The following is a 15,764-nucleotide window of genomic DNA, read 5'->3' as shown; positions in this document are numbered from 1 at the left end:
CATTACTATTCACGAGACATAAGCTGCTGCCGCTCCCAACACGGAGGCACCCAGCGGAAACGTGGGACCCGTGACAACGCATGTGAAAATGTCACGCCACTCGTTTCCCACCCCTTTCCATCCATCCCGTTATCCTCAACTTGCTCGTCCTCCACGACACGAGCGGTTTTGCCGTCACTGTACCCCAGGAGAGCGGCGGAGAATAAGGAGTTGTGGGAGCGAGGGACGTGGTGCACAGGGGGTGGGGGAAAGATCTGTACAGATGGTTGATATTTTTGTGTCTGCGTGCATGTATGTGATCTTACTGAGGGTCTCCTGCGTAGCTGAGTTGAGCAGGCCGGATGCCGAAATGAACAATGATGGGGAAGGTGATGACGTCTGGGTTGAACTGCTCCCTGTCCAGTTGGTCAATACGCACTGAGCTTGGTTTCTGTAGGGGGAAAGGAAGTCAGTAGAGTGTTACAGTGTAAACACATTTACATAGCTACAAGGCAGCCATCATTCAATCAGCTGCTACCACTGTGTGAAAGAAATAATCCACACCACGAGGGTCATCTGTCACAAGAATGTAACGAGATGTTGTAGCATGCACACAACAATGATAAAGTGATGTCAGAGATGGCGAGCTAACTTCTGACGTTCTTATCCGGGAGGTGACTGACAAGCAACATGTCCTCAGCTGACTTCCAAATCACAGTTAGCCTGTCAGGCATTTTGCGAGATCAGAGGAAGGGGCTGTAGCATAAGGCGCGCTGATCTGCACGGCAGATGGCTCGAGGCTCGGGCTCACCTTGACATTAGCCACGACGGCTCGCCACGGACTGCATACAAACTTCGATTCCAGAGCAAGAGGGTCGCCAGCCAACTTTGATTCTGCCTTTAAAGCGACATAATCAGGTCTGATTGGCTTGATGATTGCCCTGTTTACAGTCCTGACAAACACATTGTAAACCGCTAAACGTTCACTGCTTCTGTACCTGTGCTTTAATGCACCATAACTGATTGAAGGTTGATGACATTTGCGGCCTTGTGTGCAGACCACGCCACTGCGTGAAATCATCACTTGAGCACGCCCTGTTTGATTGGCATCAGAATCCTTCATGTGGAGTGGTATGTGACCTTGACATTCAGAGCAGGTGAGGCTTTTTTTAAATAAGGGCAAACTGTACCTTCACAAGAACTGTTATAATACATTTAGGCTGTATGTTCTTGACTTTCATAGCTATAAACCTATATATTTGTATTATATTTTTAGATTTTAATTTAGGACTATTATAAATATTGCTCCAGTTATTTCCTCAAAAGGTAAAAAGGGAAATTCTATAATTATTCTTACAGAAACTATGAAAAAAAGACCACGAATTTATTTCGAAAGATTGGGGCATGGTCAGAACTGTAATTCAAATCTTAGAATCAAATCTAAGAGAAACAGGATTAGAGGAAATTATTTTAATTGGACAATTAAAAATCAGAAGTCAGACAACTTCTGAAAAAGCCAGACTTGTTATGAGTAAACTTTAAGGGGGAAAGAGCATTATTCTGAAAAAGTACAACTCCTTAATTGTCCTCTTATTATTCTGAGACATGAATTCAGAATCCTTAGAAAAAAACGAAATTACAGGATAAAAATAAAATCAGCTTTGCAGAGGCTGAATACTGAACACACACTGAATACTACTGCAAAGCTCAATCATGTACAAATTGACTACTTTACAATTATTTCATTCAAGAAAAAAAAATAAGGAATTTGTCCAAATAAAGGATACACATAAAATCTGGTGGCTGGATTTGGGACTGAAAAATATGAAACGATCTTCAGACCACCAACACTATGAAGTCAACAGTCCCAGAATCCTAGGAGTGTTGACATGCCCCAGATACTTCTATTTTCCTCAGACAAGGTAAAGCTCTCTATATGACCTTTTTAATAGTCTTTGTTTGACTGGCAGTCTAATCTTTAACTTGAGTCTAGGGATGGAAGACTATTATACACCCACTCTCTGCAAACCCTGACAACAACAATTCAGTCTTGCCAGGAAAAGTAGTTGACTCAATAACTCACCCACACCAAAGGTTACACAATCACATTCACTGCTCATATGCAACCTTTTAGCTAGCAACGACATCTTCACCTTTACCCAGACACAATTACAGTGCATCCTTTAAAATATGGAGCAGACAAGAAGGTTAACCAACTTCATCGTGACATAAAAGCTCTCGGCCCCAACGCTGTTGATGACAACAAATGCCCTTGGGGATAATAGGTGAGGCTGATCATGTCACAGGCTAACAGGGACGGCCTTATTCCTGCGGTGTCGGGGTTGGGGCGAGGAGGGGGGCAACAAATGTCCTTGAAACGTCAGACAAAAACCACCTCCTGTTGTAACAGAGAAGTAGAGGCCTCACCATGCCCGGGTTGGTGACGATCATGCCCTTGCACTCCTCTGCATATTTCTGCCAGTCCAGCTCCTCCCACTGCAGCATGTCTGCGATCTCCTCCTCGGGGACCAGGGGCTTGCTGCTGCGTATCAGGTAGAGCAGCACCTGATGCATTGACAGCACCTCCTTCCCACCATCTAAGAAAATGTATGAACATGTATACACAAAATGTAATGCATGTTTAAGAAGCATAAAAACAGTCAGTGGAAAATTGCTTTCAAACAACTTTCAAAAAGTATAAAAATGAATGGGCATTCCTCTCTGAATCCTTGGCCCCAAACAGAACAGAAAATCTTTGTTTTTATATGTGAGTCTCACCTCTGCAAGCTTTCAGTTTTTGAGCCAATATTACATACTGTGAAAAATGTCCCCATGCATCACAATCGCATTGTTCGGGAAACGCACAGGTGAACACGGGCACCGATGCAAGGTCGGATGCCAAGCAATACGTGAAGGCACATAATGACACGCCTGTAATAGCATTCCAATCTGTGTTACAAAATCAGAACTGAGCAGACGGAGGCACGCAAATGCGTGTGCAGAGACACACAGCTGAGCACAAGCATGCAATCAACTGGGTCAAAATGGAGTCAGTTTAATAGACACTCACACAAAATTGATTGACCTCCATTTATGAGTGCTCAGATGGACACACACACATGCACACACACTCCCTCGCCCTCCTAGATGCATTAAGACAAATGCACGCTCACACACACAAACACTCACTGTAACTTTCAAACATCATGCTCTCAGTGTCTCTCCTCTCATTCTCTGTACACATCACACCAGAAACATTGAATTGGACTGTTTTATTTGTTTGTGCTTTTGTAAAAGAGGCGGCTAAGTGTTTGTAGCTCAGTAAATTGGGAAAGCTAGGAGAGAAATTGTTTTTTGATGGAAAACAGGTAGGTGGCACGGCTGTCATAACAAACAGTGCTGCAATATCACAGTGCACCAGCACCATCATGTGTATCACAGATGAATTCCATGCAGCAGCTCAGGCACCAAGTCTACCGAACATTTTACAGAGAACATAACACAACTGTCAAAGTTAGTGTGTACGGAAATGTTTTGACCACAAAATCCTAAAGACACCTTTTATATTTTATACTGTCACATGTGCACCACCAGAGGGAGACAAAATGTAAAAAGACCTACCAGGTAAGAATCGGACAAAGCGGGGCATGAAATGGAACCGCTGGCATCCAGAGGCATCACTGTCAAACTCAGGACCTGAAGGGAAGAGAAAACAACCCACTAACATTAGGACTGAACTGAGATTTCAGTTACAGGTTCAGTCTTTATTGTACTTTCCCCTCATTATATCCTCTGATTGCAAACGTTTAATATTTAAAACACTCTATGTATGTATGTGTGGCTAAATTCATCATTAAGCACTGGCCAGTTCTGCCACTGGGAAGAAATGCTTTCCATCAATGTTTCAAATCATTATTATCACTCTCACTCAGACTCAGTCTTGACTGACAGTGTGCTTTATACATACTAAAAATGTAATATTGGTACCGGTATATTAATCACAGAGTGAAAATAAACACATTCAATGAGGACTGCAGGATACGAACATACTGAAGCTGGCATTAGACCTTGTATTCTGACAATGTTTTTTTTTGATAAACAGCAAAGAACAAAGTATTCTCTCCTGTAGTCAAATTAACATAACAAAAGGGGTAAATCATTTTCATTTACAGCAGCTCCCCCTTCAATGACTGAGCATCTCTGAAACAGTGTCTCTTTTTACTTCCATTCCTGTCAATGGTAGTTTAAGTGTCAGTTTTATTGTGAATCAGTAATATAAACCCACTTCCTAAAAGATGTGACAACAATATTATTTTAAGAGATTTTCAGACTGATTCATCGTTTGTTGTGCTTGTACTACATGATTAAAAAAACACCCACAACAGGTTATACCTGTTGTTTAAGATGGTACCCACCTGCCACTTAAAGTGTTGTTCCTTCAATTGTACATAACTTTAAGTGTTACTATAATTTTAACTTTATTTAAATTTACATTACATTTCGATAAACAGAAATGAAACAGAGTTGAATTGTGGTCATTTTTTTACCATGTCTGCAGCATGCAACAAACTTTGAAGTCTTTTCCTCTCGTGTCTGGAGAGAAGACTGTGTGTAATTTATGAGCAGCAGTCATATGTGAAAGGTGAACCTGTGACCCGTGTGTAGTCACTGCTCAAATGGGCCTTTGATGGTGGCGTCATACCTGTCAGGTTCCAGTCATACAGCTCCAGAATATCCTGGAATAAATAGGAGGCAAACAGCTCCAGGCCTCGGACACAGTAGTTCTGAACACAGGAAGGAGACGATACAGTAAGCAAGACTCATACCGGCACAAAGAACACCTCGATGTAGATATGACTGATAAGTAAATCCAGTTCTCCAACTTTATCGCATAAGCCACCTTATCGATACAATCACCCGCAGCAGGTCAAAAGGAAGCTCTTTTTCCTCTTCTAAAGGGATTAGTACCAAGGCGCTGAGGTGTGAGGGTTACATGTGGCTCAGCTGTGCTCAGACTCAGTCATTTGAGATAAAAACAAAAGGGTGAGAAAGGGTAGACAAAGAGCCGGGAGATAAAGTGGGGTTTTACTGACCTCCGGTGTCATCTCCTCTATGAAGTGAATGGTGTAATCTATGTTGAAGCGGATCACACGGCACAATGGAATCTGTGATGATGAAAGGAAAGAGAGGACGAGAAGAAGAAAGGACAGACCGACTCATTACCATGGCGTTAGGCAGAGGTTACAGCCTTTCAAGCAAACTCATTAAAAACTCACTTTTTCATCAGTCATACTGCAGTGTATCAAAAAAATAAACACTTCCTCAAACAAATCACATGCCTCCACACACACAAACACACGCACAGGCATCCACCTGATTCCTTTAAAATGAACTAACTCTTGCTAAATAGATAAGCCTGCTCCTCTGTGTTTAATCTCCCTAGTTACACGGTCTTTGTTGTCAGAGCACGGGGGTCCATTTTAAGAGATTAACCTGGGAGCCACACATTCATTCTTGCCCATCCCAGCGGCTAACTAGCAGGGGGCTAATATCGCCATGCTCCGAGGTTCCTAATCCCCACACTGCCATGAAGCGTTTACCCCCGCTTTTAACAAGGGCCGCTTAAATTATCCAGTTCAAATCATGCCTAATCCTCGGGGCTCTTTTCAAGCTAGACGGATATTGACCAAGCACTCTATTATTCAAACATGCGGGTGGAAAACACACACACACACACGTGTGTAGACACAGGGAGATGTGTGTATATCCAAACACACTTTGAACACATTTTTCTAGAAATAGCGTTTTGGTGATCCCTGTCGATCTCCAGCTCGCTTTAAACTTCCTCCTTGGGATGAAAGGAGGAAGGCTCAAATGGCTACAGAAAGAGAGGATGTGTTTTTAAAATCACGACCTCTCTAATGTTTGACAGTCACTGATGGCTCTTCAAAAGTGAGGGAGAGGACTCTGTGACAAGGTCAGCCTGGTGAGAGGGGGAGCACTTTGTCCTGGCCACAAAGAAGCCGACCCAGAGCCAAAAAGCCCATTTGAAGTTATTTTTGAGGCGAGCAGAGGGGAAAAAATGGGGAGAGATTGTTTCACTCACACGCTGACAATAATGATATGTGCTGCCTCAACAGGCATGTAGAAGGAAGACATGACTGAGCAGTGGTCAGCCTGTGTGAGGAGAGAGGTAACAGAACTGATGATGGACCTGAAAGGATTCTTCATGCAGGCTGGCACACACACCAGAGAGAAGATGTGGGTGGAATACAAGAAGCTGAAACTAATAGAAAGATATGTTTTGCCACGGATGAGAGATCTATTAAAATCTGTTTTTAATTATCATGGAATCAGATATCTTGCATCCTGTCAGTTAATTATGTTGTGAAACCTGACCGTAAGGTGAAATTAAATCAAATGAAATCTAACATGCACCAGCTAATTAAAGTGACAAAATAGGCTAGACAGTGTGCTGGAAATGCAAAAGCAGCTGTTTTCCAGGCCACTCTACATCAGGCAAATCATAACAGCCTCCTCCATGGAAATATCACAACAATGGAGATGTTTTCGTTACATCACATGTCATGTGTAATAGTTTTCTTTATGTAACATGCATTTGAGCATGATATTAACCCTTCATGGTGAAATGCTGTTAGTAACCCTGTGTGTACTACTTTTGCCGTTTTATGAGCTTTAACATGACACATACAAATAAAAATAGATGTAGCTCACTTTGACGCTTGCCTCCAAAAACCAAATGTACAAGGGACTGCAAACTTCAAGCAAGTAAATAAATCACAATGACACACAATGTTTAAAAGAACTGAGGGGAATGACTGCACCGTGACACCTTAACTGTCACAACTCTAAGATGACTGCGGTGTAAAATTCACAGCTTACTGCCTGTACTGCTAGCAATTCAAAGCAGGCTTACGTTAGTGAGAGGTGTGTGGGAGAAGAGAGAGAAGCCTTCAAACAGGTACTCGTGGTCATCGTACTCGATCACCGTCGGCCTGTCGGTCTGGAACAGGAAAAAGGGACAATTGCATGTCACACAGAGGATGATAATTACTGCTACAAATGAAAAAAAATGAATAATGAATAATGACATATATGTAGTCAGCCTACACTGATATTAGCATTACAATACTGAGTCAGCTAAGTTTGCAAAAGTCTACAGTCTCATATCCAGCATTTCACATGTCTGTTAGTACACTTACGTGTAATCAACTGAGTACTTGTTCAGCAGGGCGGTGTCATTTTAAATCGAATAAAGAACACAGAGGCGATGATAGCAACTGGCTAATCTTCTGAGCTAACGCACACTCATGCCTTATGTCCAAACAGTGTAGTGGTGTTTAGTGAAAAGATAACAGTACACAGATGTGTATTGTTTTTATGTGCAGTGTGTCCAGTTTCAACCCGAACAGCTGCAGCTTCCTCTGCCACTTTTACTATGCGGCCATGGTGACCAAATAACAGTGTTTTCACTCACTTGTTACTTTTTAACCAAGATGAGTGCTCGTCAGCATGAGCACACCCAAAAAAAAGATGTAAAGTGTATACTTTATACAATTTAATCCTTACCAGGAAGTTGGTGGGAGGAGACACGGTGATCCTGTAGTGGAACAGCTTCCCTGCGTTGTTGTTCATTGGACGGCACTCTTTCACAGACTGGAAGAAACAAACACACAAGTTTCCGGTTGCACTTGTGCTAATTAAGGCATACAAATTACAAATGAAAACACTCCTTCTGTCTTGAAGTCAAAACATATTTGCTCTAATATCAATTAATCTGCCAAAACTTTTGTAGTGTTAACTGGTGTATTAAAAAAAATCCATCACCATTCTGGTTTGGCTTACGTACTGTACTGTGCCTGTACAATACAACAAATAACCAGCAATTTCTAGGTCAATGACAATTACAAAAGGCAATTAGCAAACTAACTACATACTGAAACTACATGCCTCTAAAAGCAAATTACCATGCTGTGTTTGGAGTATGATGTTAATTTTCCACTATGCAAAACACTTGACATGAGGTTAACGCATTATAGCGTCATTAATCCATGACTTTCATCAATCCCTATTGGGCAAAAGAGGAACAACAATGAGTCCTCTTTGTAGCTAAAGGGTTACAGCCGAGGATGGTGGGAGCAAAGCAAAGCTAGAAAGTGAGTCATAAAGCAAATGTCTTACTATCTGGCAACAAGATAAATTTCCAGGACAAATCAGTTTCCCTCTCATATTCCTACGGATGTAATATTATTATTTGATTCTTAAAGATGATCCGATCTCCCTTATTGTTCCCTCTAACACAATAGAAATGGCCCTCTGTGTACAGAATACATTTAAGTTGACTGGAATAATCCCCCCGCCCCTGTGTGGCACAAACTTCAAGGTTATGAAAGGGTGATTTATTCACGGCGTGTCATACCTCCTCCCCCGGGTAGATGCTGTGGCGGATCCCTGTACGTCTGGCCTTGGCACTGCACTTACACAGGGGGCCATCATTCATCTGGACAGAGAGAAAATACGTAAATCAGACATGACTGCTTCACTTGCCATGTATAACAAAAACAGGGGCTGCTCAACATTTCACACACTCCTGACCTTTCTTTCTATACTGCAGCTTCAAGTTTAAAGTTTTGCTGTCAGGTATGTATGTTAAAAATCCTTACAAAGTTGGCAGCTTGGTGCCTCCAGGACCAGAGAAAATTAGCACACAGAATGCGCTTGGTGCCACAACAAACAGCCATTGTTGCCATCTCTCTCACCCAAAATTGGAGCTTTTCTCTCTGTATTAATTCTTAGTCATTAATTCATACAGAATAAACTTCCATCCCCAACATCCCCATGTCAGGACAAACCAACCTGGCCCGGGTCGTTGTACCACAGCTCCTCGTGGAGCCGGTCGGGGTGCGCTTTCTTTCTCTTGATCTCAGCGATGACATCAAAAACGTCTGAGTCAGAGCTGCTGGAGCAGGTGCTTCCTTCGCCATCTGACTCACAGTCTGAGTCACTGCTGCTGTCGTCTAAAAACAAAGTGCAACCAAAAGGTCTTTCATCATCATAAGGTTATAGAGCTGACAGCTAAAACATACTGTAATTTGGTGAGCGGGCTTGACGAGCAGTGCGAGCCGCCCGGCTCAGCTGGGCCCCTCACCAACTGCTACACAGCATAAAAGTCTGTGTGAATCAATCTGTCAAAATGTCTTCAAAGTGTGTGCACTCTTAGAGGAATAATCACCCACACAAAGATTGTACTTAATATGTTGAAAGAGAAGCAGAGCTGCTCGTATTGACATCTGTCTCCCTTACTGAAAAGAAACCCCACACCAAACAGAGGATTATAATTACCATTCAACTGAACGTCTGCTGGCTTTTAGCTGAGCAAAGTCTTCAATTCTTATCATCATTTTAACTTGAGTACTTCACCGCGAAGTCAGAGCCCAGAGCAACATATTTAGCAAATTAGATCTCCCTGAGTGAGATTTATATTATGCCAGTGCTGAAATAGACAATCCAGCAGACAGACAGCCCTGCAGATAACATCATAAAACTTAATCTGTGCCGGTGCCCTAATGCACTGCTGAGAACATTTCTATGCATATCAATAACTAAGAGGTTGTCAACAGCTTTTTTTTGTGGTAACACAACAACAAGGTTTCAATTAAGGAATGTTTCTTGTGTTTCCTGTTTTGTGATTCATTGCTTTGATTGGTTGAAAATAGCTCATGAGGGATGGTGACAGACGGATATCAGTCACCTGCTGAGGATTGTAAACTACGTTGACCTCCCTGATGCTTCGCTGTACAGATTGTGACAGATTAGCTTTAAAAATTAACATACGACCAATCTTTAAATGAAGATGACATGACAAAGGAAAACTGTGCATTTTTAAATCCAACGCAGGCAAAGGTCACCAAGAACTGGAGGCTAGGCGAGTGTTGTAGTGTAGTGTTGGAAAACATGTAGGTGGTGTCTGTGGTATCTAGACTACCAGGATGAAGCAACTCATGTTGGATGTTTTCCAGGCGATGTCCTGATTTTTGAATCCATTCAGGGTCACTTTATATCACTTTATATATCTGATCTGTGGTCATGTGACATATGGCATTGTCAGAGGACAGTGATGAGCACAGATGCAAGTCTAATGGAGGACACTTGTAATTATGACTGTGAATCATCAAGACTGGCAACATTTTTTTAGAATTGAACAACATGGCTTGTAATGTGAACATAGCTTTTGTCACTACATTCGAATCAGATTACAAGTCAGTTTACACAGCACTACCCACCTGGATCCTCATCTAGTTTGGTCTTAGGCGGCTCCCACTTAGGTCGAGCAGCCTTGGCTCGCTCCTGCCTCCTTACTAGCTCCTCTTCAAAGCGCTCGTACAGATTGCGCAGTTTGCTGGTGCCCACGACTGTAGAGTCTCCCTGAAATAAAGCAGAGAAGAAGTTTTTCAACTTTTGAACGTTAAAGCAAAACAAAACTAAAAAAAGGACAGTATGATATTGTAGTCCAGTTGGCATTTTAAATACATATTTTGGGCAGCTTTGGGTGGATACAGTAGAGCGCAAACAGGAAACAAAAGAAGCCAGAGAGGGATGACATGCAACAAAGAACACAAGCTGGACTCTAATCAGGGGTTGTGGGATTACATGGTCAGTGTCTCAGACACACAAGAATGCTTAGCAACTTTCTTAAAAGAACAAATGTATCTGCACTTCTTTAATAAATACTGCAATCTCAGTGCAATCCTAGAACCTGCCGTTCTTGTCCTTAAAGATCCCACCCTGACTGTCCCATCATAAAAAAGACTGAGCAGACACAGTGGAGCTGTTTGGGAAGAACAGGGAGAAGAATAAAGTTGGGTTCTGTCTCAACATTTACCAACACTTTAGCTTTGTTGAAGGACCAGTCAGGTGTCTGCCAGAATACGTAATTTGTGGGAGAAACGGAGCAGAGAACAGCGTGAAGCAAGCATTTAGAGACTACTGGTAAAGGTCAGCGTTTCAGGGAAGAAAAGATTAGATGGCACAATCCACAATATCCGAAGACGTCAGAAAAGCATTTGAGAGGGCAGTTGGTGATTTGGTAAGGAGGACAGAGGTGTTTTTTGACTGCTTGCATAACAACAATAGCAACACCAGCACAGACATTGACATTTGCTAGTGTTCTTTTGTTAAAACTCAGCTTGATCTGCCTTAAATCTTGCATTTTCCTTTGTTGTTATAGGTCCAACCCTCTTGTATAAGAGTACAAAAAGCTGACAGTACCACTTGGTCCATGGGGTCATTGGAGTAGTAGTTCTCAGCATGGGTGCAGCGGATCCATGCTGGTTTCAGCAGCTCGTCCTCCTCTTTCTCCTCATCAGCCTTCTCCTTTTCCCGCTCTCTCTCCCGTTCCCTCTCACGCTCTCGGTCCCGGTCAGCAAAGGCCTCGTCAGAGTCTCTGCTCCTCACAGATGAGTAGCTGCGCTCTCTGCTCATCCCTGATGAGCCCTCTGATCTCCTGTCCTTCTCCTCCTCCCAGCGACCACGCTTCCTGTCTCTGCTTGTTGAGCGACTACAAATGACAAAAACATGCAACATTGAGATGAGGTTCTTCTAGCCCGATCCAAGACTGAACCTGAAGACTGAAGGATTTAGTAATCCAGATGTTATTCAAACCAAAATATCATGGTAATACACACACGAGGTGGAAACAATAAAAAAAATTCTAGGTCTACAACCATTTCTTATCTAAAAGATGACTAAAGGTACAAATGTATTTGTCTGCTAATTTTTTCAGAGGTTTTGTGAAGATGTGCATCACAGATAAAACAAGTAAGGGACCACACATGTACCTTCGTGGTCTCTTTCGGTGCCTGTCAGGGGACTGGGACCTCCGACTTTCTCTGTGACGATACCTTTCTCTGTTAATGAACACAGACAAGGTTGTCAGACAAGGGAAATCATTTCACTGTGTATTTAAGTCACGAGGTTGCTATCTGTGTACCTGCTGCGATCCCTGCTCCTATGTCTAGGTGGACTCCGGCCTCTGTCATACTCAGACCTGTACCGTCCACCCTCAGGCCTGCCACGCCTATCTGGACTTCTCCCACGGTCCTTTCTCTCTCCAGGAAATTCCATTTTATGCCTATCGACATGGCTACCATAGCCATAACCTTTCTGCCTGTGGTCATCATGGCGATACCCTCTTTCTGGAGACCTCCTGTTGTCCATGGGTTTCTCATATTTATACTGTCCCCCATGCCTGATGCTGTGCTCTGGTTGAAAGGGGCTAGGGCTCTGGGTGTAGCCAGGGTTAAATGTGGGAGGGGGAAAAGGAGGATGGGGAGGATGAGGGTAGTTCATAGAATATGGAGGGTGGTAGCTCATGGATTGAGAAGCCATCGGTGGAGGCATGGGTGGGTGCGGTATTGGTGGTGGCGGCACAGGAGGCATCATGTAAGGGTGGTAGGCATTCTGAGCAGACACCTGGGCACCTGGAGCAGCACCGCCTGTTGAGCTAGGCAAAGGAGGAGGTGGAAAGTTAGGTGGGGGTTCTGGGAAGCCTTGCCGGGGAGGGGGCTTGGGGAATGGGGGCCGCACTGGGCACTGGTTTAGAGAACTTGGTGGTTGAGATGGTGCTGGAGGAGGGTACTGCATGAAGTCAGAATGAGAAGGCATATAACCACTGTTTCCATGGTAGCCAGATGCAGGAGGAGTCTGTGGGTCGTAATGGTAGGGAGGGACTGGCGGCTGAGGAGGGGGCGGCCTCAGGTTGGTGGATCTGTAGCTTTGAGGGGAACTATGCTGGCCTGGAGGAATTCCACCCCTAGGACCTCCTCGAGCCTGATGAAAAGACATCTCTGTGTGGACATGAAGGAATAATAAGTTACAGCAGGTATCACACACATATAACACCTTTTTTAAGGTTTCTAGCAATGTTTTATTCTGTAGTCGTGTGTTTTCCTGACCTCATACATAACATACATACATAAGAAATATATATTTTACACTTAGATATAAAGCTGGGCTCAGGTGGAAACAACCTTTGGCACAAATACAAAACTGACAGCTTGTTTCCATCTTTGTGCAGTCAGGTTGTAAGTACTGTTATAACGTTGGTGCGAAAGATTCATTCAAACCACCGTCAAACTATTTGCTCGCATTAACAAGAACTTCACTGTCGAGCTAGTTAGCTACAACAGCCGTCGTTTACTTCCACACAGGAAAGACGCCGAAAGTAAGCAAGTTAATGTTACCATTGAGTGAGAATATGGTTATTTCTGTATATTGTCTCGAGCTAATACCAACAGCTAGGCTTCAATGATAGTATCATATTAGCAAGCTTGCTAGCGCATCATGTCAAGTGTACATACGAAATAAATTACCTTCGGAAACAAGTAGGGCTAGCAGCAGAAGCGTTTCGTCCCGTTTTCACTATCCGAAGAAAGTTTATTACCCACAACTGTCTTAAATGTATAAATTATATGAAAACATACCGTAACGCTAGCTGTCTATTCACGCTGTCTTAGTGTCCATGTTTCTAGTCGGACGAGTTAAGGAGACGAACGTGGATGGACCAATCACATTCCAGGATTTGCTCGCTGGCCAATGAAATAGCTTGATGTAATGACAATGATTCTTGCCGGACTTCAGGCTCACTGCAACTCACAAAATAAATTCTGCTGTATTTCTGTGAAGCAACGAATATTTTAAAGACGTTTACACTTTTAACTACTGAAATATCAACGACTGGAGGATTTCACCACAATTTAAAATCGAAGCAAAACCGCTACTTCTGCTGCATTACATTGGTTCCGCAGCTCTTACTTTTTTGTCTTTAAAAACATTTTTCATTCAGACTGGGGGCCTTATTTATTAACCCTCTTAACATACTACCAATTTATTATTTTATTTACGATTTCAACTTGATTTTGATTGATATAACTTGTGTGTTCAGCTAAAACGAAACAGTTTACTTGTGTACTTCTGCCTTCATTCCTCTAGATGGCAGCAGAGTATTTTTCTGGTTAAGAACTGCACATGGAAAATCACCATGGTAACACGTTGTTTCCAGAATGAATGCCTACAAATTTAATAATTTTTTGTTATTATTATTTTCTTAGTTTTTTATAGTTTTTATCTAAGACAAACCTGGGGGACTTTTTTTAACTCCTCCATCTGTGCAAATTGCTCCACTATTACTGCGAGAAGGAGGAACCTCTTAAACCTCTGCTCCATATTGATCAGATCCTGTCTCAGGGGGCGCTTGTCTGAATACATGGCTCTCAGCCCTGTTGTTAACCTTGGTGTGGGGTTGTGCTGCATGTGCCCACTCCCCTCCCAGTGAGATGTTTTACACAGCACATTCTTGCTGGATGAATCAATGCGATGGAGAGCAAGGGTAAAGTTCACAAAGCCCACACACATGGCTTGGAGGAAACACCTACATTCTGCTGTGACCACTAATCACCTAGCTCGGGTTATTGTGCTACTCAGAGGGCAAGATATGCTGATAAATATGTGGGCAACACGAGCAGTGAGAAGTTTTCCCTAAGCCATGACTGCATCCGACACCTTTGGGTTGAATAGAAATATTTTCATAAACAAATAAAGCCTCAAGGTCACATTAGATTTTTTTATTTTTGTTATGTTTTGGTCAAATGGCAGACTCACCACTCTGTGTTCCACCTTAACACTTCATTCATCAAGAGAGATATTTACACTTAAAGCCATGCGTCATTTGCACGTGTAAGAACAAAAAAAGGTGTTTTTTTCCACCAAGTTTTCCTCTGCGGTGGTCTGACAGTCAGCAGAGCTCCATTGTGATTTATTTCAAGCCCCCTCGAGCAGCATTAATATTCTCTGCTTTGTCCCAGTCACATCCTCCATTCTTTGAAAAGGTGATTGTCTGTTTCTTCTTGTCTGACTGCAAGCGTCAGCCCTCCCCTGCACCTGACATGTTTTCATGATGTTTTTCTTTCTTCATGTAAGATCACAGGAAAAGAGGCATCATAACAGATTGTTACGTTTGTTAGATAGTTAATTGCAACCTTTACCTGAAAGGTTGTTTTAATTACATTTCACATCAATTTATTTTTCAGAAAAGCTAAATGTTACTTCCATGATTAATATCTTCAGCCCAGCAGTGACAGTTTTCATGCATTTCTTTCCTTCATCTTGCACATTCCACAGCCTCAAATGAAAATGGAATCCTGTAAACATTATTATGTGAAATAATAGTTCCACACAACATCATTTTTTTATCTTTTGTGCTTTTTGTCATTCTCTTCAAATAAAAGTTTCACCTTCGATGTTTTCCTACATCATGAATTCAACTTATTCTAACAACAGGTACACAGTAAATTTAAACATGCAGTTTCAACTTAAAAAAAACGATTAAAAGGGCTGCCTTAAAATTTTAAGTTAGCTGAAAAAACACAAAATGTTCTTTCAGCATCAGCTTATGTTATCTTAATTAAATATCCCTTGTTAAGAAAACTTCTGCATTCGTTTATTTGATTTGAATTTGTTTGTTGGTATAACTCCTCAGAGCAGTTATTTAAACTAACAAATCGGTTTCAATATAATTAAAATTGTCAGTTGTGTAAATCATTGATTGTTAATTGAGTGAACTCCTTCGTGAAGATGGTTGAACTTGCAAAACTATTTCAGGTCAGTTTACATAGTATGGTCATTTGAATTAAATTAATTTACTAAACTGGACTTAAATATCTATGTCAACATAACCTCTGCGGCCTGCTGTGTAACATTCTTATTAG

At 42.2% G+C, this 15,764-nt stretch overlaps 1 protein-coding gene across 2 annotated transcripts in view; it reads right to left on the bottom strand.

The window, feature by feature from the left end:
• The window catches only part of drosha (drosha ribonuclease III), an 80,544-nt gene extending 67,002 nt beyond the window's left edge, over positions 1–13,542 (bottom strand). Inside the window, exons 1-14 of one of the 2 annotated variants that reach the window (XM_028433329.1) lie at positions 13,482–13,542; positions 11,990–12,845; positions 11,838–11,906; positions 11,269–11,557; positions 10,284–10,425; positions 8,857–9,017; positions 8,420–8,500; positions 7,570–7,656; positions 6,917–7,003; positions 5,073–5,144; positions 4,682–4,763; positions 3,601–3,675; positions 2,407–2,576; positions 306–430 (exon numbers count right to left, since the gene is read on the bottom strand). In XM_028433329.1, coding sequence (XP_028289130.1) covers positions 306–430; positions 2,407–2,576; positions 3,601–3,675; positions 4,682–4,763; positions 5,073–5,144; positions 6,917–7,003; positions 7,570–7,656; positions 8,420–8,500; positions 8,857–9,017; positions 10,284–10,425; positions 11,269–11,557; positions 11,838–11,906; positions 11,990–12,843 — 2,294 coding nt within the window. In that variant the 5' untranslated portion in view covers positions 12,844–12,845; positions 13,482–13,542. Of the gene's footprint in view, positions 1–305; positions 431–2,406; positions 2,577–3,600; positions 3,676–4,681; positions 4,764–5,072; positions 5,145–6,916; positions 7,004–7,569; positions 7,657–8,419; positions 8,501–8,856; positions 9,018–10,283; positions 10,426–11,268; positions 11,558–11,837; positions 11,907–11,989; positions 12,846–13,370 lie in introns of both variants that reach the window. The other variant, XM_028433328.1, reaches the window with a different exon arrangement.
• Between the last annotated feature and the right edge of the window lie 2,222 nt (positions 13,543–15,764).

Source organism: Parambassis ranga, chromosome 20 (assembly GCF_900634625.1).
Source record: "Parambassis ranga chromosome 20, fParRan2.1, whole genome shotgun sequence".
Classification (NCBI taxonomy): Eukaryota; Metazoa; Chordata; class Actinopteri; family Ambassidae; genus Parambassis; species Parambassis ranga.
The sequence above is the reverse complement of the archived record's forward strand: the minus strand, read 5'-3'. Positions and strand labels throughout refer to the sequence as shown.